Source organism: Pan troglodytes, chromosome 4 (genome assembly GCF_028858775.2).
Source record: "Pan troglodytes isolate AG18354 chromosome 4, NHGRI_mPanTro3-v2.0_pri, whole genome shotgun sequence".
NCBI classification, from domain to species: domain Eukaryota; kingdom Metazoa; phylum Chordata; class Mammalia; order Primates; family Hominidae; genus Pan; species Pan troglodytes.
In genome coordinates, this window is record NC_072402.2 from 39414729 (window position 1) to 39439041 (window position 24313).

Sequence of the window (24313 nt, forward strand, 5' to 3'; positions counted from 1 at the left end):
GTTCAGGTTAGAGAAATACACACATTTTTCTAAGCTAAGGAGATAAAGCCCAGATGTTTCTCACAGATGCTTCCGAGGTTGAAAAGCCCATCTGTGGAGTAAGACAAAGTCATCTTAAGAACCTTCTCTGACCTGATACAACAGAATAGATTCTAATTATGCCATCAGTTGGCAGGTTAGTGAAATATATTTTTAGGAATCTTAATTTATATATGGAGAACAGAGGGTTAAACAATTTTATCATTTGAACCAATGTGGGGATTCTGCCAGTTGCTGATTATGCCTATTCCGATTATGCACTCCAGAAGTGGGGAAGTAACCACAGAAGGAGTTTAGGGACCCACTGTGAGATGGATCTGAGCTAATATTCTATTCATCACCTGACCTCCACAAACCCCTACATTGACTGGTGGACAATAGTTATGTTTTGGGCCTCTTGGAATTAGTGTCAGTTCAGAGCAAGTGTCCACTAATTCCCAAAAGTCTGATTATGTACTTTCTCCTAAGTACAGTCACCCTGGTAAAAGGCCATAGGTCCCTTTGTGGGAGGGGTGGAAGAAAGACTAACAGTATAAATTTTTGGTAGTGTAGCTGAGTTTTTCCTCAAGGGGCCTGGCCTTCCCTTCATTTGAGGGGTTCTGGGTTTGTAAACTGGCCCCATTCTGGGAATTGATTGAGGGTCCATGACTATTTTTATGATTCAAGGTAGACTTCTGTTTGCTTGACCCAAAACTCATCCAGTTGTACAGATTAAGTAAGAATTGAGTAGATTGCCAGTCTATTTCACTTCTAGTTGCACCATGATCAGCTAGCCAACTCCATAGGTCTCCTATTGGTTCTGTTTCTGTGGAAAACCCTGGTAACTATAAAGGCCATGGAAAGGAGAAAAAGGCATTTATTAAGTAGAAATGGTCTAGTTCTCTAAAAGTCAAGAGAAAAAAAGAATTTTATTCAATTATACAATTTGAGAGCTTAAAAACTATTTTTTACCTTCTGGATTTTGTTCAGCAACATTGTTACATTTTGTTGGAGATAGAGTCAAATCACTGACAATAGGGCAACCAACTAATTTTGGTATAATTATGTGTCCAAGAACTAAAACTTGGTAAGAATCCAAATCTTTCAGAAATTAAAAATCGCATGACTTCAGGCACATAACCAAATCCAAAAAGGCAAGTTTCAAGAGCAAAGGAGGTGAGGGCTTACATTGTTTTGCTCTGTCCTCGTCCACGTTGGCCTCATCGACGGCTTGCTGTATCTCATCCAGCCAAAGCACTTTGGAAACACTCTCAGAGTCCTGGGGACAATGTCACAGAATAAAAAGAAAGAAGAGTGAATGATGAGGAAACAGAATTAATAACTGCTTTTGAGGAGCCATTTAATCATAATTCCCACAAATTCTTAATCAGCAACTATCCAGCTCTGCCATATACTGTACACACTGCTAATTAAGCAGACCCCAAACCCGACCACTTCCTCCTTCTTCCCCACCACTCTTTAGTCCAGCCCCCCCATCATCTCCCAACTGGACAGCTGCATCAGCCCCCTAGCAGCTTCTGCTGCATCTAAGCTTGCCCTCACCACAGTGGCCCTCTACAGAGGGCCCAGAGGATCCCTTCAAAATAGATAGCTCAGTACACCACTCCTCTACTTAAAGCTTCCCCAAAGGCTTCCCCCGGCAGTTAGAAGGAAACACAGGGTGCCTTCTCAGGGATGGCGGGGCTCCAACGGCATGGCCCTGCCTACTGCCTCTCTGGCTGCACCTCACACCCGTTTACTTCCCCCTTCCTGTTCTAGACCTTCACACGAGTCTCTTTCAGACCACAATACTCTACCCTCACTGTGTGGCTGTTGGCTTTTTCTTACCATTCAGGTCTCAACTCAAATGCTACCTACTCCAAAAAGTCTTCCCGGGCTACCCTAGTCAAACACTCTCTCCCTCAATCAATTGCTGTGGTTCCCAAACTAAGTGTCAAGGTGTCCCACGGTACCATGGGATATTTTTAATTTGATAGAAACACAGGGATCATCGATATTTATCAGACACAGAGACAAAAATTAAAAACAAACAACAACATGGTGATTGTCTTCAAGGACATAACAATGTAGTGTAAGAGACAGATGTGTCAAGACATATAGCTGGGCATGGTGGCTTACACCTGTAATCCCAGCACTTTGAGAGGCTGAGGGTGGTGGACCACTTGAGGTCAGGAGTTCGAGACCAGCCTGGCCAACATGGTGAAACCTCATCTCTACTAAAAATACAAAAATTAGCCAGGAGTGGTGGTGCACGCCTGTAGTCCCAGCTACTTGGGAGGAAGGCGGGAGGATTGCTTGAACCTGGTGGGTGGAGGTTGCAGTAAGCCAAGGTCAGGCCACTGAACTCCAGCCTTGGGACAGAGTGAGACTCTGTCTCACAAAAAAAAAAAAAAAAGAAAAGAAAAAAAAAAGAAAAAGAATTATAATACAATGTGATCAGGGCAATATATACTGCAGACACATGATCCAGACATAGGTGAGAAAGGGTTAACCTACGGTAAAGGTGTCGAGTTGCAGGGGGAGCAAAGACTAAGTAGTTAAAGATAGCTTTAGAAAGGAAGCAACAGCAGCAATGAAAATGTATTGCATTATTCCTATTATAGGTAAATATTCCTATTTAACTTTGGGTTGATTCTGATGGTCCTGCTACAAAAGCAGCCCTGACAGATATTAAGTGGAACTTCTAGGTAGCAATTGTGTTTTATAAAATCTTTTCCAAGATGGCAAGTAAATAATTATCAGCAGAGATATTTTCAGGAAACATGTGACATTTAACAAATGGGAACATTTTATCTATGTGTAGGAATAAGTGTCGTGTTCTAAATCCTAAGTCAAGACTGTGATGAATGAAAGGTAATGGATCTGGCACCGACTCCGTCATTTAAAACAAGATGGATGGGGGCAGGAAGGAGAGGAAATAGTCACTGGTTCCTCTGGCAGGCTTCTAACACTATTTTCCTCAGAGGTTAACGTGAGATAATGCATGTGGAAAGGGCTCTGAAAATGAGATAAGCTATCTGTTATTTCATCCTGCAACATCTGGGCTAAAGGAGACTTCTGGGGAAGTGTTGGTGCCTGCTTCCACAATCACCTCTAGCTACGCGGCAGACTACAAGGGAAGCATCAGCAAGATTTTCCATTTCTTTCAAGAATGGATGGGGAGGCTCAAACAGGAAGCTGGGTGGAAAGGGGAAGACTAGAGGAGGAAAAAAAGAGACAGGGAAGCAGGAGCTAATTTTTCTCTGTTCACAAGATCTAAGAGAACCCAACACTCCCCAGCTATAGCCTAAAAACTAAGCTCTATGAGTTCATTTATGTGTCTCAGTTCTTTTGAAGGGTATTTGCCTTCCTTCATAACTTATCACTGTAGAAGATACACCACACAGATTTTTACCCAGATGAGAAGGCAGTAACAATCTTACTTCAAAGCTTAAAGTATTAGTCTTATAGGCCAAACTGAAGAGAGAAATTACAAATCAGATGAATTTAAGTCAACGGTTTAAATTATGAAACATTGAACTAAAGATTACTCGAGTTAAATGTAAAACCAAAAGTAAAAGCTGAATCTTATCAATGTAAAGTCTGCTTTTTCTTATTTTATTTATTTTATTTTTGAGATGGAGTGTTGCTCTGTCACCCAGGCTTGCTCACTGCAACCTCCGCCTCTCAGGGTCAAGCTATTCTCCTGCCTCAGCCTCCCAAGTAGCTGGGATAACAGGCGCCCGCCACCACGCTCAGCTAATTTTTGTATTTTTAGTAGAGATGGGGTTTTACCATGTTGGTCAGGCTGGTCTCAAACTCCTGACCTCAAGTGATCCCCCCACCTCAGCCTTACAAAATGCTGGGATTACAGGCATGAGCCACTGTGCCCAGCCAAGTCTGCTTTTTCAGTTGCTCACCAGAAGACTGAAAATAATAGTATATTTATGGGATGGCCACACCTCCACTTCAGTTAAACAGCCAGGTTCAACATAAGAGTTACAAATGAATTAAATGACCAGAAACTAGGCCATGTGCAAATCAAGTCATAAATTCCTGAATTTAGATAACTCCCAGAAAAGTTCTAATGAAACAAAAAAAACCTTTGTCAATATTTTATGTTTTATATTTCTGCAATATAATAACATTCTATCTCAGTTTGTATAACCATATATTATGTAGTTGAAGTATTAAACACTGACCTTTGTAAAAATCTTGGTCTAATGTAATTTAATCAAGATGTGAAAGGTTTCCGCAGATCAATTTCTTCCTAGCATATCCCTAGCCTTTAAGTCTCATGTGAGATTTGTATTTTCTGATTCTTGCTGCATTTTGTAAAGAGCAGGCTGTGGGATGGTCAGGCTTCAAGTTTAAATTTTATTAACTACAGAAAAATCTGTTATAATGCAATTTTTTACTGTATATTAAGTCATACTCTACAGAATATAACAATTCATAAAAGCTTGAATTGTACAACAATGTGAATGTATTTAACATTACTGAACTGTACACTTAATACTGGTTAAGACAGTAAATTTTATGTTACGTATATTTTACCACTATTAAAAATATCTTATTGTAGACTTATTCACCAACACTCATGGAATAAAGGGAGTCCTCATTTTCATGATGTGCTATGATTTTAGTTTAACTGAACAGCGTTGTTTGGGAGGTTCCTCCAGTTATCTGACCCTAAGGGTTATTGAATGGCTCAAAACACATCAAGATAAGGCAAAAAAAAAAAAAAAGCCTGAACAAACCCCATCCTCACCTGGCGAAGAAAAACCACCACCACTCAAAAGCCAGGTTCTGGCCAGGCACTGACGACAAACTGAAATCAATATTACATTGATGGAAAATTTTCAAAGTGATTCACCGCTCAATTTGAATTTCTTAAAAGTTTGTTTTCCATGATTAATTTATAATTATGTAAACTGTTTAAGGATTAAGATTTGAAATAGCTGGGAAGATAAAGGAAAGGATAATTTATTAAGTAGAAATTACACTCTGGAACTGCATTTTTAAAACGGATAAGAAATGAAATGTGGGACAGATTCAAAACTTACTGCTGCTCAACATCTGTTTTTGGCTTAGTTCCGTAAAGGTCTGTGTAATTTCTGCCATTCTTTAAATGCAAATATACTAGGGGAGAATAACAGCACCTATTCAGAATAGATTGTTGGGGGTGGTTAAGAGTTAAATGGCTTTCTCCAGGGATAACGTAACACGTTCAGAGGCTTGGCCTGAGTCACGCTTACTGAAGCATCGAGTGGATTACATCCTTTCCCTGCGGAGGACCAGGGCAAGTTTCCTGCCTGCACGGCACAGGAGAGCAAACTTCTACAGACAGACCAAGGCTTCCATTTGCTGCTGACACATGGAACTGAGTTGAAATTGTGCTCCATGATTTTACAGATTTCATAACGTTTAAGAGACGGGACTTAGGTCATCAAAATGAAAGCCCTCATCTTTGTAGCTGCTGGCCTCCTGCTTCTGTTGCCCACTTTTTGTCAGAGTGGTAAGCAATTTTCTCAGGGGGTAGGATGGGGATGTGGGTTCCTGTTACAAATTAAGAGTCAACTGAACCTAGGTTTCTTTGCATCTCATACAAACTGTAAACCCCAAAGGCAGTTTGATCTTTATTATTAAAAGGTAGAATCATAGAAATGAACATCTATAGTTCATTCACTCTATTCAAACCTGGTCATAGACTAAGTGTTCCCTCCTGATGTTTAAAAATGTGTGGCGTATTCAAGATTTTAGATGTCTACAATTAAGTCAGGGAGCAATTTTGAAAGTAGTTTTTGTGTTTGTAAGAATTTCTCTTCTGGTTAAGCAAAGATGGCACTTTTTCTAGGGATTAAAATATATATCCTGTGTTTAAACCTCTTGGTGAGACATAAATGGGAGAAACAAGAATACTGCCAGAAAGAGAAAGTCATCTGCTTTCAATAGCTGGCAATGCTAATAAGTCAGTATTTCCGAAATGAATGACCTTTTTTGACTTTAAGTGGGGAGTTCTCCCTACTCTCATATATGATTTTTTGATTTTAAAAATAAGGTCTCCCAAATACTATTATTCAACTTTGAATGTACTTTCCACTTTACCCATCACAATGTTAGCCTGAAACCTCCTGCTTTTTCCAAAAATAACAAATTTGGGATAGGTCTGTACCTGTTACTCTTTGTTAGGTCACACACTCCAGTCAACATTGTTAGGAGTGGGAGAGGCAAAGACTGGACATAGCAAGGGAAACAAAAACAGAAATCAATGCTTTCTAAAGGAACATTGCTTAAATTCACATTTGGAATCCCTGAGCGGTTGCAGAGAGCTCTAAGAGAATCTGTGGTGATTAGCAGTAAGCACATGTGGGATTTATGAATATAATAAGTGCACGCTCTTTCTGGGAGTAGATGGGCCAATATGTTGAGAAGCAGAATTGCAAAAGAAGCAAGGTTTTCGGGGGTGGTTCCTTCAAGACGCTAGTAGGGTTTGATGGAGGTGAAAACGGGGGCCTCTGAAGGAAACAAAGAGGCAGTGAATTTGCTTTCTTCCATGGGGTGGGGGAGAAATGTGAAGGAAGAATGAAGCAAGCTTGTCCAACCTGCCTTATTTCGTTGTGGTTTTGTTTTGTTTTAGGATTTTAGCAGCCTGAAGCCATGGTTTTTAGTTTCTGTCTCTAGAGATAAACGGAAAAGAGGGATGAGGAAGGGGCTTTACTGGCTCAACTAGAAACAGAAACTATGAATCCATGACTGTATTCTCTCCCTTGGACACCCCTGAGAGGCCGGAGTTCATTCTCTTTGGATTAGTTCTTCAAGGCCTTTTCCCGGATAGGAAAACATTTCCGAAATATTATGCCCAATGGAAGCCTCTATAAAGAATTAAAATACAATAAAAAAAATTTAACAATGAGTACAATTCATAAGGAAAACCAGGCTCTGAGGAATAAAAGACTTATTTAAGTGGACCCAGATCTGGCATTCTCACGGAAAATGGAATCAAATCAACTTTTCCACAAAACACAGGCACTGTTTGGCATGTCTGGAGGCATGATGTCTTGCTAAATCCCAGAAACTTTCTGAAAACGGACAAACACTTGGTTTTAACAGCTTTTTAAAATCAGGCTAATAACTTGTACGGCATGCTCTTCAGGCACCATTCTCTAACTTTGTGCCTATCTTTAAAGGCACTTCTCTTTGGGTGATGTCAGATGCAAGAACTTTTCCAAAATGCAAAAGTGAGCAGAAGGGTTTGTGTGTCACACAACACAGCTTCTAAGATCACCTCTAAATACAGGCATAGAAGAATGCTGCCTCCCAAATTTTTCTTTCCTTTTCTTTAATCTACCTTTTCTTAAATGATACCTGATCACCTCCATACCCCTCAGTTACTAGGACACACCTCCTCTATTTTACACCGTGAATTCAGCTTGTGCAATCTCAGGTTTACGTGGAGGGTTTCCATTTCACCCGGGAGCTAACTGCTAGAGATTAAAGCAGGAAGAGAAACTGGCTCTGAATGAAACATAGGTTACTAAACACTAACTTCAAGTATTCAATATGGAGGAATTTTGAGGCCATGGGACAAGACATAATGGCGCAGTACTGGCATTTTAAATCGATAAGAATGAGGTTTATATTTGGCATAGAAGTCTATCTTAAAGGTAACATTAGAAATCTGGGAGAATCTATTTTCTATACATGTGAAAGGGTTACAAAAAGTTATATAATAATAAATGTTCAGGTTTGAGCTTTAAGATTTTGTTTTTGAAATTGCAGGAATTAGGATTATTAACATCAACATGCCAAGTAACACCAAATATTGATAGCATATAGTTGATGTGTTTCTATCTTTTAAAGAATTCATTTCCAACTTCTTAGGTCCTCATACCGATTTCATCTTCCGATTTTTCCTCCTTTGTTTCCTCTTCCCTTAAAATCTGTCATTACCCCTAAAGTCCACCTTTGGATTCTTTCTTCTCATAACTCCCCCTAGGCCATCTCAACCAATCCCATTAAATTAAACGAGAGCCTCCATGCAGACTACAATAAATCATGCCTCTAATTTGGGCTCCTGGAATTTTGGACCCACATCCAGTCTTCTAACCAGTTGCTGGACATTTTACACACTAATATTCCACCAGCAACTCATCCTCAGTCAGACTAAAAACAGATTGTAGCTTCTCCCCGATCCTGTCTCCTTGTCTCCCTCCAACTCAGTTAATGGCATCCTCTCCCTCCAAGTCATCTAGAGTAGAAACCTGAGTCATTATTGCTTCCTGCCTCTCCCTCACTGCACCCCAAAGCCAATCAGACACCAAGTCCCTTTAAGCCGCCATCAGAGTCTCACGTGTTCGCCTCTGCCTTTCCATAACCACTGTTCTAGCTCAGTAACTCACTGAGCTATGAATGATGACAGTAGCCTCCAAATCAGGTCCCCTTGCCTGTAATTTCTTACCTTTCCAATCTGTTCTCTACACTATTACCTAAGTCATCTTAAAAACAAGTCAAAATAACGGCTATATTCGTTTCCTACTGCTGCTATATCAAATCATTACGAACTGAGTGGCTTAAAACAACAGATTATATTTCTGGAGATCAGAGGTCTTAAAATCAAGGCTGTTGGTGGGGTTGTGTTCATTCTGGAGGCTCTAGGAGAGAATCAGCTATCTTGCTTTTTTCAGCTTCTAGAATCTGCCTGCATTCCTTGGGTTATGACCCTTTCTTCCATCTTCAAAGCCAGCAGCATAGCGTCTTCAAATCTCTGACTGTGACAACCCTCTTACCTTCCCCTTATATGGACTGTTATGATTATATTTGACCCACCCAGGCAATCCAGGAAAATCTCATTTTAAGATCCTTAACTGGCCGGGCGCGGTGGCTCACGCCTGTAATCCCAGCACTTTGGGTGGCCGAGGCGGGCAGATCACGAGGTCAGGAGATCGAGACCATCCTGGCTAACATGGTGAAACCCTGTCTCTACTAAAAAAATACAAAAAATTAGCCAGGCCTGGTGGCAGGCGCTTGTAGTCCCAGCTACTGGGGAGGCTGAGGCAGGAGAATGGCGTGAACCCGGGAGGCGGAGGTTGCAGTGAGCTGAGATCGTGCCACTGCACTCCAGCCTGGGCGACAGAGTGAGACTGTCTCAAAAAAAAAAAAAAAAAAGAAGATCCTTAACTAAGTTAGAGCTGCAAAATCCCTTTTGCTAGGTAAAGGAATATACTTGTAGGTTCCAGGAATTAGCAGGTAGAATCTTTGCGGGGGGCTACTATTCTGCCTAACACAATGGTCATTCCTCTGTTCAAAATTGTGTGTGCAATCCCATCATCTGTGAATAGACATATGATTTCTTAGGACAGTTTAGAGGCCCTTCAGGAATTTAGCTGTCACCCACTCTTTCAATTTCCTTTCTCAGCTGCACTTTATTCGCATAAGACAATGCATTTTTATGCATCTTCTCCACGAGTAGCATTACTTACAGATAGAAATGGATTTTATTTAAAACTTTACACCACTGACACATCAATGTACAATAAAAATTTGCTAAATCAACTTATCTGGCATTCCCAGATCCCATGATAGCCCACACTATGCTTCTGTCCATTCATCACCAGCAGAATCTTACTCATTAAATTCCATCTTTTTAGGAACCTTGCTAGTCTTTGCTCAAGTTCATCTTTTCCTTGACATTTCGCTCAAACATCTGAATCTATTAAGTATTGTCTGAATGCCTGTATAGTTTGTAGTCAACATGCCTATAATGTTCTGATGGGCTATTTTTGTTTCTTCTAATAGTATTATAAACACTTTACATACAAGGACTGATCATTTAGTTTTTGTTTCCGCACAAGATAGTGTTGTTCTGGGGCATATGATACGTATTAAATATATGCTTGTTGACTGCCTAATCTACAATAACTTTTTAAAATAAAAATGATCTTAAATTCTACAATCACAGAAATTATTTACAAATAATTAAACACACTTTCTTTTCTCTTGAACTATACATTTATGTTAATACTTTCTTTCAATTACAGGCATGGAAAATGATACAAACAACTTGGCAAAGCCAACCTTACCCATTAAGACCTTTCGTGGAGCTCCCCCAAATTCTTTTGAAGAGTTCCCCTTTTCTGCCTTGGAAGGCTGGACAGGAGCCACGATTACTGTAAAAATTAAGTGCCCTGAAGAAAGTGCTTCACATCTCCATGTGAAAAATGCTACCATGGGGTACCTGACCAGCTCCTTAAGTACTAAACTGATACCTGCCATCTACCTCCTGGTGTTTGTAGTTGGTGTCCCGGCCAATGCTGTGACCCTGTGGATGCTTTTCTTCAGGACCAGATCCATCTGTACCACTGTATTCTACACCAACCTGGCCATTGCAGATTTTCTTTTTTGTGTTACATTGCCCTTTAAGATAGCTTATCATCTCAATGGGAACAACTGGGTATTTGGAGAGGTCCTGTGCCGGGCCACCACAGTCATCTTCTATGGCAACATGTACTGCTCCATTCTGCTCCTTGCCTGCATCAGCATCAACCGCTACCTGGCCATCGTCCACCCGTTCACCTACCGGGGCCTGCCCAAGCACACCTATGCCTTGGTAACATGTGGACTGGTGTGGGCAACAGTTTTCTTATATATGCTGCCATTTTTCATACTGAAGCAGGAATATTATCTTGTTCAGCCAGACATCACCACCTGCCATGATGTTCACAACACTTGCGAGTTCTCATCTCCCTTCCAACTCTATTACTTCATCTCCTTGGCATTCTTTGGATTCTTAATTCCATTTGTGCTTATCATCTACTGCTACGCAGCCATCATCCGGACACTTAATGCATACGATCATAGATGGTTGTGGTATGTTAAGGCGAGTCTCCTCATCCTTGTGATTTTTACCATTTGCTTTGCTCCAAGCAATATTATTCTTATTATTCACCATGCTAACGACTACTACAACAACACTGATGGCTTATATTTTATATATCTCATAGCTTTGTGCCTGGGTAGCCTTAATAGTTGCTTAGATCCATTCCTTTATTTTCTCATGTCAAAAACCAGAAATCACTCCACTGCTTACCTTACAAAATAGTGAAATGATCTTAGAGAACAAGGACAGCCATCACAGAGAACGTCTGTTTTCACGAACAACATAAGCATAGTGCAAGGAGCTCCATTTCCGAGCTCCTAAGAAATATGCTTCAAAGGTCAAACATTACAAAAGCATTAGTAGTTTGTTTGTTTGTTTTTGAGACTGAGTCTCACTTTATCACCCAGACTGGCGTGCAGTGGCACTATCTTGGCTCATTGCAACCTCTGCCTCCCAGGTCAGCCTCCCAAGTAGCTGGGATTACACCACCATGCCCAGCTACTAAAAATACTTGTATTTTTAGTAGAGACGGGGTTTCACCATGTTGGCCAGGCTGGTCTTGAACTCCTGACCTCAAGTGATCTTCCGGCCTCAGCCTCCCAAAGTGCTGGATTACAGGAGTGAGCCACTGAGCCAGCCAGCATTAGTAATTTTTAAAAACACTTTATCAGTATTTTAAAAATGTTAATGCAGGAGAAAAGATATCACAACTCTATGGAAAATGACATTTCCATTTGCCTTATTGCTACTTCAAGCTCTTTAAATCACCATCTTCCCTATTTCTGTGAGTGGTATTGCCATCCTTGACATTTGACATCATTTTTTATTCTTTGGTCTCTTTTGACTCTCATGCTGGTGGCTGCCTCATCAACTGATTCTATCTTTGTAGGGTCCCTCACCAGGGTCTTTTATCTAGTTTCACCTTTGCCTTCTTTTTTCCTTTTTTTAATAGAGACAGTGTCTCGCTTCGTCACCTGCCTGAAGTGCAGTAGCCTGATCATAGCTCACGTCAGCCTCCAACTCCTGGGCTCAAGCAATCCTGCTGTCTCAGCCTCCCAAGTAACTAAGACTACAGGCATGCACCACCATACCCAACTAATTTTATTTTTTATTTTTTGCAGAGATGGAGTCTCACTGTTGCCCAGGCTGGTCTTGAACTCCTGGTCTCGAGTGATCTTCCTATCTCAGCCTCCCAAAGTGCTGGGACTACAGGCATGAGCCACTACGCCCAGGCCACCTCTACCTTCTAACCATTCTCTCCACTGCCAGCCTACCCTCCACCACTTCACAAGTCCTGCCAGATTAATCTTCCTTAGATATCAGTTAGGATACATCACTAAAACGTTTCCACTAACTCCACTGTTTCTATAATAAATCATAAATCTTTAGCCTGGCATTCAAGGCTAACTTGCTAATCACACTTCCCATTAAACCTTGCTTATGATATAGGCACCAACCAAACCTCTTGCTCTGCTATATCTCCACTCTGCCTCAGACTGAAAAGCTAGTCCTAACGTCTTTGCCTTAATTCTGTTCATTTTTTCAAGTCCTTGAAGGACCATTCTTCCCTGATTCTCAGGCTAGAAGTGTCACTTTTCTTATCTGTACTTCCAAAGCACTTTCGTATATTTTTATTATGGCATTTATATATAGTTCATTTATATTTAAATTTTAATTCCATGAACAATCAAGTACCAAGTATAATGGAGAAGGTGCTCATCCTCTGCCTTCCTTGAGCTTCTGGGTGATGCCAGGCCCAAGTCTTTGTGGCGCCCAGCTCTATGCTTTGAATACTATGTGGCTGAATGAATTTTTAAAATCTCAAAGCAGTTAAACAGCAGGAAAGCCCATTAACTTCGTACTGAAAAAGCAACATACTGTGATGATATGGGATGATATCATTTCAGGTTGGGCATACAAAAAAATAAGGAAGCTAAACTAAGACTATACTCACCAGGCCATTTAGAAGTTTTAAATAATGCCTCCGCTATTTTTTTTCTTAGACATAGCTTTTAATGGGGAAATGGAATTTTGTTATTAATACCCATTATATTCCTGTAAGTAAATGACTATTTTTCCCTTAACTCAGTGATTAGACAGGAGGGAAGATATTAGTGATTAGACAGGAGGGAAGATATTAGTGATTAGACAGCAGGGAAGATATTAGTGGTAAAGAGTGAATGATAGTAGTGAATATAAATGGGGCTGAGGAAACTTTAAGCATAAAAGATTCCTGAGATGACTTTACAAGTCTGTACGAATCTGCCTTGACTGTATATTTCATACTGCCCAACAAAACAATAAAAAACAATTTTAAATGCATATTTTTAAATGTACACAGTTTTCTATTTCATTGGACTTAAGTAAAAAGCGTCCACATGAAGACCCTTTATGATATGTGTGTGGTTATGCAAAGAGCAAAACTCAGGTAAACACTAAAGTGAGAATGAAAAACAAACCTAAAGTAAGTTTCAAGAAGATAGAAACTTAAATGGAAGGAGCTGACTTCTGAAAACTAAGTCATCAATTACAACACAGTTTTACCTAAGGAAAAAATACAGCAATATTCGTTAAAAGCACACAGTTTTTACAGTATATACAAGGAGCAAAACAGAACTTTTTGGTGGAGTATAACTCATATGCTCACAAGCAAAACCTTCAATTGTAAAATAGCACACACCACCCAGTGAACAGACATAGAAAAAGTGTTAAAGTCAACATGACCATTACTCAAGTCTCTTTCCAAGAGGCAAAAGGAATTTTGTAGCTACACAAGGTTATACTTGACATACTGCTAAAGAGGACCCAGAATCTTCACCAACTTCCATTACTGTCCTCCACCTTTGATAAAACTGGGCAGCCATTCTATGAAGATGTTACCCATTGTGACTTTTAATGGCTGTACCCTTTGGTACAGTTTTACTTTATACTGATAATACCAGCAATATAATTTTCTAATATTATTTTCCAAGGCCAGACCTTGGGAAGACAAGGTGCAGAAATACCATCATAAACACACAACTGGAAACTTCTAGGAATCAAAATAGTAGAGGATGCTGAATGTGGTGGCTTGTGCCTACAATCCCAGCTACTTGAGAGGCTGAGGTGGGAGGATCACTTGAGCCCAGGAGTTTGAGACCAGCCTGGGCAACATAGCAAGATCCTGTCTCCAAAAAAAAAAAAAAGCAGAGGGGAAAAACAAAGACATTAAAGACATTGCCAAACAACAGAATTAGGATTTTTCCAAGAAAAAAGAACAGGCTGAGAAAAGAAAGTTTCAAAGTCAATGAAGAGAGAAAGAAAACTGCTTAAAAACAGGAATTTAACCAAATATGATTCATTGCTTGGACCTACAGTATTTTAAATCTGTTTAAATCTGTTAGTAATTGCCAGTATATTTCAAACCTCTAACTATAGTCTAACAGTGGTTTAACGTCTGAAGTAGAACCCAGATCCCCAGGCTCCATATTAATGCTCTAATCACACCATGAAAGCTACTGTTTCCACACCTAGAAAGGATGCCTGACACAGAGCTGGCATGGTGTGGGCACTCAGAGGCTTCTTTCAAAGGACTCCTGTGGAGTTCCATCTCAATCTAGATTGGAATGCTCAGTCTAGAAGGGACCTATACTGCCTGCCTATGAAAGGCCTTGGGTTTGTGGAGTCAGGCTCACCTCAAAGACAAACCCCCATGTGGCTGTGGGCAGACAGGGACCCAGTTCTGTCTCTATTTGTCCTCAGAAGATCCTGACTTTGGTGTGTAAATTCCGCAGACTCTACGTCTAGTAAGAACCTTGAAGCCGGGTGCGGTGGCTCATGCCTGTAATCCCAGCACTTTGGGAGGCCGAGGCAGGTGGATAACCTGAGGTCAGGAGTTCAAGACCAGCCTGGACAACATGGTGAAACCTCGTCTCTACAAAATACAAAAATTAGCCGGGCATGATGGCAGGGGCCTGTAGTCCCTGCTACTCGGGAGGCTGAGGCAGGAGAATCGGTTGAACCTGGGAGGTGGAGGTTTCAGTGAGCTGATATGGCGCCACGGCACTCCAGCCTGGGTAACTGAGCGAGACTCCATCTCACAAAAAAAAGAACCTTAAGATACTGACATCACTCACCCCTTACTTGGGAGGCAACCATAGGTGCCCACAATAATACTAGCTACATTATTTAAGCCCTTTTTTTGGTGCCAGGCTCCATGCTAAATGCTATAGCTACACAAACACGCGCACATATTCTTCATTAATAGTACCTATAGTTATATATTGATATATATTTACATATTGTATATTCTCATTGAACCCTCACCATAATCCTATAAGACAGGTACTATTATTCCAATTTTATACATGCAAAAATAAGCATATAGAGATTTGATGATTTGACCAAGATCACATAACTAATTTGTGGCAAAGCCAGGATTTGAATGATGTCTATCTTCAAAGCAAATAACTTTGTCTTCCAATGCTTGTAAGTTTACCATGTGCCATGGCCACAGCCACCTCAGTGGAAACATCAAGGTGAAGGCCCACTCTCCTGCCCCTGGGATGTATGGACTCCAGGCTTGTGTATGAGTCCTCACTCTCCCACTCACTGGCTGTACCTTGGCCAGGCATTCGCCCTGAGCCTCAGGCTCATTCACATCAGATGAGACAGCACCCATTCCACAGGTGGTATGAGGCTTAAATGAGAAAGACTGATGTGAGTGGGGGCGCTTGGCAAAGTGAGGAGGGTCAGGCAATGCCACTGCCGTTCCTGTTGGAAGGCTGGCAGTGCAGAGGGCGCCACCATGGGGGATACATTTCTCCACCTTCAATGAGGCAGTGGAGTAGTGAGGATAGGATTTACATTGGTTTTTAAAAGTTTAGAAACAGTAATTATTTAATACACACACTCCTTTAAAAATTTAAAAATCCAAGCAGTACAAAAACAGAGTGAAAAATAAATCTCCCATCCATACTAGCCTTCTAGTTCACCTTCCAGAAGGTACCCTCCCTCCAGAAATATTTTAGACACATGTAAGAGTGTGTGTGCCCCTCCCCCAACACATACACAAGCCTATCTATATTCCATCTATGTGCACATCACAGCATGATTTTTTTTTTGCTTAACAACATTTAGGTTGTTTTTCATGTTTTGTGATTGCAAACAAAGCTGCAATAAACATCTTTTCCCATCTGCCTTAATACATAATTATAATGTTTCCGAATCAGACAGACCTGAGCTGCATGTAGTCTCAGGACTAATTACCTTTTAGATAGCTTGATTTTGTTTTATTTTATTTTATGTATTTATTTTCGAGACAGAGCCTTGCTCTGTCACCCAGGTGGGGGTGCAATGGTGCGATCTCAGCTCGCTGCAACCTCTATCTCTCGGTTCAAGAGATTCTTGTCCTCAACCTCCCAAGTAGCTGGGATTATAGGTGTGAGCCACCACACCTGGCTAATTTTTTATTTTTTATTTTTTATTTTTATCTTTTAGCAGAGATGGGGTTTCACCATGTTTGCCAGGCTGGTCTCGAACTCCTGGCCTCAAGTGATCCACCTGCCTTGGCCTCCCGAAATGCTGGGATTACAGGTGTGAGCTACTGTGCCCGGTCACATTTTAGATAGCTTTCAACAAGTTACTTAATCTTGGTTTCATTATGTGTAAGATGGCAATAATGATGGCAAAATGGTTCAGAAGGCTGTTATGAATTGTTGTGATGATTAAATGAGATGATACACATGAGTATCTAATATCATGCCTGACAAATAGTAGGTTCTCAATAAATGTTTGCATTAACCAAGGATGTTTTTCCTGTTTCGAATGAGGCAGTTCCTAGGTTCTAAAGACCTAGACAGAGGAGATGACCGCCCTTTCAGTTGGGTTTGCACCTGAAGACATGGCAGCCATAAGTAGCTAGGTCCCAGGTGGCATCACTCCCACTCTTAGGTGACAGATCATATCAGCCTCACCACTCAGCCCACTGGCCTTATCACAGAGGCCAGTCTTTGTGGGGCTCCTTATAATAGCGGTGCAAGCTCTGTACTCAGAAAAAGCCACTAGTCTTCGAGAGGACAGCTTCTGCTCTACCTCCACACCAACTTCTCTTAGGATTCTAGTCCCCGACAATCTCAAACATCCGTGAATCAATCTGTGTATCTCTCATTTTGACACTTTGCACACCCTTATCTTTACTATTACTTGACTGTTCCATGTGACAATGTCCACTGCCTCAATCAGTTTCTAAGCATTTTGAAGATAAGGTCAGAGAACATTCAAATGGTATTATGTGTCCCTCTGTATCCCCATCTTCTCTACCAGAAGCTATGGACTGAAGTGTGCACATAGTATCTACTAAGGAAATAGTCAATGAATTGAACTCTGAACAAGAACTCACCTACAACTGAGTTTTTAGTCAAAGAATTAAAGCAATAAATAGCTCTGGAGCTGGTTTCCCCCTAATGCTTGTTACCAGGAAAATAACAGCTCTATTATTTCCATTCTGATTCATGGGTAATTGTTGGGACAAGAAGTTCATGAGATTTAATGTAAATGGGTCAAATCCTCCTCCTTCCCTCCCTCTGCCACCCAGCCTGTAAAATTTAAAAGAAACAGATATACTAAAACTTACTCTGAGTTTCTGTGATTTAGCATGGTATAAAACATCCTGGTAGTGCTGGGCATGGGCTGGGTCCACATCACTAATATTCGCAGTAGGTAGGAGCAAAGTTTCTAAAGTCCTCAAAGGATTCCCTTCATCAATAGCTTCATTGATGTACCCTACAGCTACAACTCCTAGAAAATGAAGAAGTAGTTTTCCTTTTAAGTCACAGTACATTATAACTTCTCTAGTATCACCGATTGCAAAAGGCTAATTAACTAGTACAGCAAGGCTATAGGATGCAAGATGCAAGCACAAAACCAATTATGTGTCTATACACTCATAATAAGCAATCTGAAAATAAAATTAAGAACACATTCAATTCATAATAGAGTGCAACTACAAATACATTATAATTATAAATAAATATTTAGACATAATTTAATGAAAGAAACATAAGACATGTACACTGAAAACTATACAACACCACGGGAAAAAACTTATATAAATGAAAAGATAGCCAATGTTCATGAATTGGAAGATTTAATATTGTTAAGATGGAAATACTTCTTAAACTGATCTACAGATTCAATGCAACTTCTATCAAGGTTCCAGCTGCTGGTTTTTTTGGTTTTTTTTTTTTGAGAGATTCTTGCTCTGTCCCCCAGGCTGGAGTGCAGTGGCATGATCTTGGCTCACTGCCACCTCCGCCTCCTGTGTTCAAGTGATTCTTGTGCCTCAGCCTCCTGAGTAGCTCTCTACATTCTGACCAACACTTGTTATTGTCTTTTTTATTACAGCCATCCTAGTGGGTGTGAAGTGGTATCATACTGTGGTTTGGATTCGTATTTTTCTAGTGACTAATGATTTTGAGCATCTTTTCATGTGTTTATTTTCCCTTTGTACATCATCTTTAAAGAAATGAAATGTCTATTCAAGTCCCAGCTACTTGGGAGGCTGAGGCAGGAGAATCACTTGAATCCAGGAGGCAGAGGTTGCAGTGAGCCAAGATTGCACCACTGCACTCTAGCCTGGGTGACAGAGTAAGACTCTGCTCCCCCCACCAAAAAAAAAAAAAAAAAAATATATATATATATATTTATATATATATTTATATATACTTATATATATTTATATATATTTATATATACTTATATATATTTATTTATATATATATTTATATATATTATTTATATATATTTATATATATATAGAGAGAGAGAGAGAAAGAGAGAAAGAGAGAACAAGACTGACTATAGGGTTCACAAATGAAAAGCACAGAAGTCGAACTATGAAACCTGAAAAGCTTTTACAATTCTAATGAAACGGATCTATCTGGAGGTTACTTCTCAATACCTTATTATTAAAAAATAAACTATCATCCATTCATAAAAAAATGCATTTAGATACACACAGACACACACACACACACACACACACATATATATATATATATAAAACACACATATACACACACTGCCAAGGAGCTTTTGCTTCCTAGGTTAGTACTGATGGATAAGAACTGTTAAAGAAACTAGATATTAATGAACAATAAGCTTAGAATATAAGCATTTTTAAGGTCAAACTTCATATTTCTCATTTTTTCCATTAGATTTCATCTAAAATGATCACCCGTCACTTCACAACTGTGATATGCCATGAAATAGAATGAGTACTTCTCATTTTTAAAAAAAGTATCTCCAGCTTGACATTCAAGTAAAGGTAAAATATTTAGCTAAATATTTCTTGAATAGATGAGCCCATAACCACCACTTCGTTAAGAATGAAAAGATTTACCTGTAAGAAAAATGAAACCATCTAAAACTCCTAGAAATCATTCCAGACTATAATACTTAAATATGTTTGAAGAAAAAGCAGAAGTATTTCTCTAATGTGCAGGTTATATTATCTGTAAACATTGAGAGAACTCTGGAAAGTCTAAGTATTATCTATATACAAGGTACTGTCGTTTTACCCTATAGGATTTATAAACTGGAGTGCATGGAATATTCAGTGCCATTCTCTGGTCACCCCCCCTTGGGTAAGCTGTTCTAAATACCTTTAAAACACCCCATTCAAAAATGGTCTTAACAGAACCAAGGCCGATCACTTGGAAGTGAGTGCATTTCAGCTGACTTGATTGAAATCACCTGCTAAAGTTGTTGTCCGCTGCGTTTCTAAGAATACAAGCTGCTGAGGTCATAGTGAATGACATCATAGGAGCTGAAAGATTACCCAGAAGCCCTCTGGGAACATGTGCATCACTTCCTCTGTTTATAAATAAAAGGGAAATCCTATTTGAACAAAGATTGCTGAGCTTCACTCAGCCCATGGTCCACTTCTTTACATCAACACATGTTACTATAACATTCTAGTCCACAAGAGAGTGGGCGTTCTTTTAGAGTTCATGTATTTGAGGCAGCAGATGAGGTAACCTACACAGAATTGTACCTACCAAATTTAAAGAGCAAAAACTCAAAGAAGAAAACTTCCTGATGTAGGCTATAAGGTTAAAATAATGCTCCTTTATGGTTCTACTGGGAAAAGTAAACTTTTCAGTAAGAAATCAACAGAGCCTGAGGAAATGCATTCAGCAGCTAGCTGCTCCATTAAATTCACCTTCTATATTTCTCATTTTCCATAAGCTGCTTACCTCACCCACAACACAACTCAGATATGGAATTAGATCTCAGAGCATGTGGCAAGAATAAGGTGGGGAGGCAAGAGTAATGCACCTTCAAAACATCCATGAAAAATTCTCAGCTCCTCAGATGACTTAATTACTATAATAAGCAATTCCTGCCTGGTTACAATGGTGTATTTTAGAAATTTTAGATTTTGAAGAATTGCCTAAACATGATATCAAACTCAATACTTCAGGAACTCATTCTGACAAAAGAAAAAAACAAAACCAAGACACAGATAAATTAAATACTCTGTATTAAAGTTCCCAAATTCCAGAAAGGAAATATTAGTGTCTGAAATACCTTTTCTGGTTATGGTATATGTCCTTTATGACAAGATATTTAACAGAAGTGTTATAGTGGCTGTGTGAAATGTCCTAGGGAGAATAACTTAGTAGTGCTGTTACCTTGATAGATAAAAGCCACAGCAATCAAATGAGATTTTTGCTTAAAAATAATATCTACTTACAAAAGACCATTCTCTAAGTTATGCAAATGTTACTTGCTTTTTTTTCCCCCAGTAATCAAATAAAGCAAAGGCTGTACTTGATAGCCAAGAACAAAACTGGCATTTTCCCCCTTTTAATCAATGTCAACTCTACAATCTTTCAGCACTGAGAACTAACATACCTTCATTTGTGTAAGCAGCACATACAGAAATAACCAAAGCAGAACTGAAGCATGGGTATTGCCAAGAATTGGGGGAAAAGTTAGAAAGCAAAGATGGGACGTGAGTCTTTGTTTTGCCTACCAAAAGAAAGGAGTCCTACTTCTTGGGTGGCAGTTGCCGTAGCAACCAAACCACTGCTAAAGGAGATTCAGAGCATTAAGACGGAGGTTGTGGAGAAGGGCAGAAGCCTGGGGGACTGAGCTCTGTAGCAGGACACTAGGAGCAGTGGTGGTCCCCCAACCCCCACCTGATGATGTTGAACATCTGCTCAAATTAGAGCTTGCGTCTTGACTAACGTCTGGCAAGAACCATAAACTCCCAAGCCAAGTATCAGAAAAGAGCTAAGTGGGGTGTGAGCAAGCCGTCTCACTGCAGAGACTTTAAATGCTTCACTGAAAGGAAATGCAGAGGCAACAGGAAGCTGTGCCGTCTCGAAAGAAATTTAGATTTGTGCACAACTTGAAAAGGACAAAATGAAAGTGTCCAGGGATCAGTGCAACAGTGGTACATCCATGGTACCGTATATAGGGTAGCACACCTGGATCCTGTTTTATAGTAGGGGCTTAAAGTGAGAATATGTTTAAAAAACAAGAACCAAAACTGGCCTTGACTTTTGGCCCAGCACTCACAGGAAACAGCAAAGAAAAAGAAGAAAACTTTGCAAATGCAATTAATTAACAAAGTCATATGTTTTATTTCAAGAGTGATCTTAGTATTCCTAAGTTAAATACAGCATTAGAAGACCAGACCTAAGACCTTACCCAAACACACTAAAATAAAACATAATAAACTGTGAGAGAAGTATCTGCCCACTCTATCCGCGAGCTTGGAGCAAATGAGTCAGAAAAGTCAAAGCTGGAAGGTGGAGGAGAGATCAATGATTTTAGCAACGCTCACCCACTGTTGCTGACAAGTCAAAAGCTCATAAGCCACAGAAGATGGTGTTGCTTTGTTTTCATGGTGGAAAACACAGCTCGAAGCTTGAATTTGGTAATGCATACTACAGAAAAGCAGTGAATGTATGGACTGCAGAAGCTACATAGCTCCTCATTCTTCACTCTATTTTCATAAGCAAGATGCAAATGATAAAGCAGCAAGCTGACATTCAAGAAAGCATGTTTCAGGGCATATCTTCCTGAGGTTGGTATGCTTTCATGCTGGCAGCTCATAATTTCTAGAAACACAGCAAATCACCATGATTTGTGATCATTAAGCAACAGTTAGATTGTGTTCTAATTCCTCCATTTGTGGGGCAGAAAAATCGTGTCATATTTCAGAAAAAAAAGATGCCCAAATAAAAGGTCAAAATAAAATTGGGTGCTTAAAAATATGAGTTATTTAGCTGTCTCTGTATTTAGCTGTCTCTGAAGTACAAATAACCAGAAAAATCAGGCCTTGTACTTGTGTATTTTATTACATTATGAATTCCTGTGTAGGCTTTGTAACGTTTAGAACATATTGGTACAGTGGTATAGGCATAAAATCTACCTATAAATAAAGGTATGCATATTAGCGGAGTTTGCTCTCACAAAGTTCCTTGAGCAAAAACTTAAAGCCCTAATCTAGAAAACTAAGTTGTCCAGATACCTTCTTCTCCCACTATGCTAGAGAAGGAAAGCGTCTTATACTTACGGTCATTTTCTTCTTGAATTTGAGCATTAACCATATCAATACAATTCTGAATTTCATTCCAGCTTAAGTTATCTTGCCCTTGGGATAAAACTTCTAGTTTAACAGAGAGTAGTGTGTTTGCATAACTGTGGAAGAGAAAATAATCATGATGTTAATCAGAGACATTCATTCTTCGTTCCTGTTGTTTCTCAACTATGACACATGGTCAAACGTAGTTGTTATGAAGTTAGACAAAGAGTAGAAAGGCAAATAAAATTGTCTTGTGTAGCTCTGTCAACATATACCAGGCTTACTTGTACTAATGGTGTTTTCTTAAAGTATTTTTATGAACAAATTCTGTTTAATGAAAGCTCTTCAAAATTGAAACTCATACCTAACTCAAGCAAAACTGGAAACTTTCAAGTCTGTGAAATTACTTTTCCCTAGTTACTAATTTTCCTCCCCTTTGTATGTCTTGGTTCTTCTCAGTCTTCAGATGATTGTTACAGGACAAAATTCAGAGTTACCATGGGTCTCAATCTTTCTATCATCAAGGGTCCTTTTCATTATTTCTCTTGTTCCTTCCAAAATCTAAGTTTTAAAAGACCTTTTCTACTACAACCCTAATATAGAGCCACTTTGAGGCCTAATATGACACTGAGGAATCAGATAACATGCAAATGCAGTTCCAGAAACCTTGCTGAGTAGCACAATCTTTACCGTATGTTGTCCTGAAGAGGTGGCACATGAGTTAAACCAGGATATACTGAAATTCCTTTTCACCTGCCCATTTCTCCAAAGGCTCCTAGCCAATACTCAAAAATCTCTCTTAGGCCTGGCGTGGTGGCTCACACCTGTAATCCCAGCAATTTGGGAGGCTGAGTGAGAGGATCGCTTGAGCCCAGGAGTTAAAGACCAGCTTGGGCAACACAGGGAGACTCTGTCTCCATAAAAAAATAAAATTAAAATTAAAAATGGCCCTCTCACCCATTGTTTATGACCAATGACCCTTCTCACTGTGCATAGCTCTCTGGAAGATACAGTTTAGTCAACCACTCCAATTACTTTTTTTCTGCCTGGGGAAATTTCAGGGAAAAACTTACTCATACTGATATATTAAGAAACTTTTACTTCTCAATTACCAACTTTCCCACTTTCCAATTTTCACAGAACCAATGTTACAACCATAGGCTAACATGAACTATTCCAGCGAAAATTAATAAAACTAGATAGTTTAGTGTGCTTTTATGTCTTTGCACCAGGGCAATGAAGAACAATCTTCTGTGTACATAATGAGTCACTCTGCAGTTTGAATTCTGAATAGTCTCTAGGGATCTAGTAATGGCAGAGGTTAAAAGAAGAAACATTATATGAAGTCTAAAACTGTTTTCTTGGTTGTGACAAACTTTTTCAAAATTCTGCATGCTTCAAGGTGACATGCAGTGTCTTCCACAGAGAGTAGCTTGAGAGAAAAACATTCAAAAATAGGAAATGGTGGTAACAATTTATTTTCTGTAGCTGAATGAGGCCTCGCCAAGTGCAGATGTGAAATACACTAGTAATGTATAATAAATAATACTGACCACAATAACGATTTGGATAAGCGGTAACTTGCACTGGTTAGTGTCCCTCACAGATGGAGACCATTCCAAAAGCGCAAAGTCCTTACGGGCATCCCATACACTTAACGTCTAAATGCTGACCCAACAGGAGTGAAATGAGAAAGTAAAAAATAAACACAGAAAGAAATACAACTACCCATCATTTCTTTAGAAATGAACAAAAATAAGCTATAAAGGAAAAGATTTTAAAAGTAACACCATTTGACCCAGTAATCCCATTACTGGGTATATACTCAAGGGATTATA

The 24313-nt window shown here is 39.6% G+C and overlaps 2 protein-coding genes across 9 annotated transcripts in view; one reads left to right on the top strand and one right to left on the bottom strand.

Annotated features, from left to right (window-relative positions):
- IQGAP2 (IQ motif containing GTPase activating protein 2) overlaps positions 1–24313 on the bottom strand; it is a 304162-nt gene that overhangs the window by 79066 nt on the left and 200783 nt on the right. For 7 of the 8 annotated variants that reach the window (XM_001146396.6, XM_009448991.4, XM_063811148.1 and 4 more), the window contains 3 exons: positions 22467–22591; positions 17511–17674; positions 1207–1297 (listed from right to left, as the gene is read on the bottom strand). In XM_001146396.6, the coding sequence (XP_001146396.1) occupies positions 1207–1297; positions 17511–17674; positions 22467–22591 (380 nt within the window). Of the gene's footprint in view, positions 1–1206; positions 1298–17510; positions 17675–19539; positions 19694–22466; positions 22592–24313 lie in introns of those variants that run through there. The other variant, XM_016953119.3, reaches the window with a different exon arrangement.
- On the top strand, positions 5300–13219 carry F2RL2 (coagulation factor II thrombin receptor like 2). Its single transcript, XM_003310674.6, has 2 exons — positions 5300–5536; positions 10059–13219. Exons 1-2 carry the CDS (start codon positions 5473–5475, stop codon positions 11117–11119), a joined length of 1125 nt encoding a protein of 374 aa, XP_003310722.2. The 5' UTR covers positions 5300–5472; the 3' UTR covers positions 11120–13219.

Bases quoted from the DNA above. Each gene is read 5' to 3' on its own strand.
- F2RL2 (XM_003310674.6), top strand. From the start codon at position 5,473: ATGAAAGCCCTCATCTTTGTAGCTGCTGGCCTCCTGCTTCTGTTGCCC. The intron at 5,537-10,058 runs GTAAGCAATTTT...TTTCAATTACAG, and splicing joins GCCCACTTTTTGTCAGAGTG to GCATGGAAAATGATACAAAC.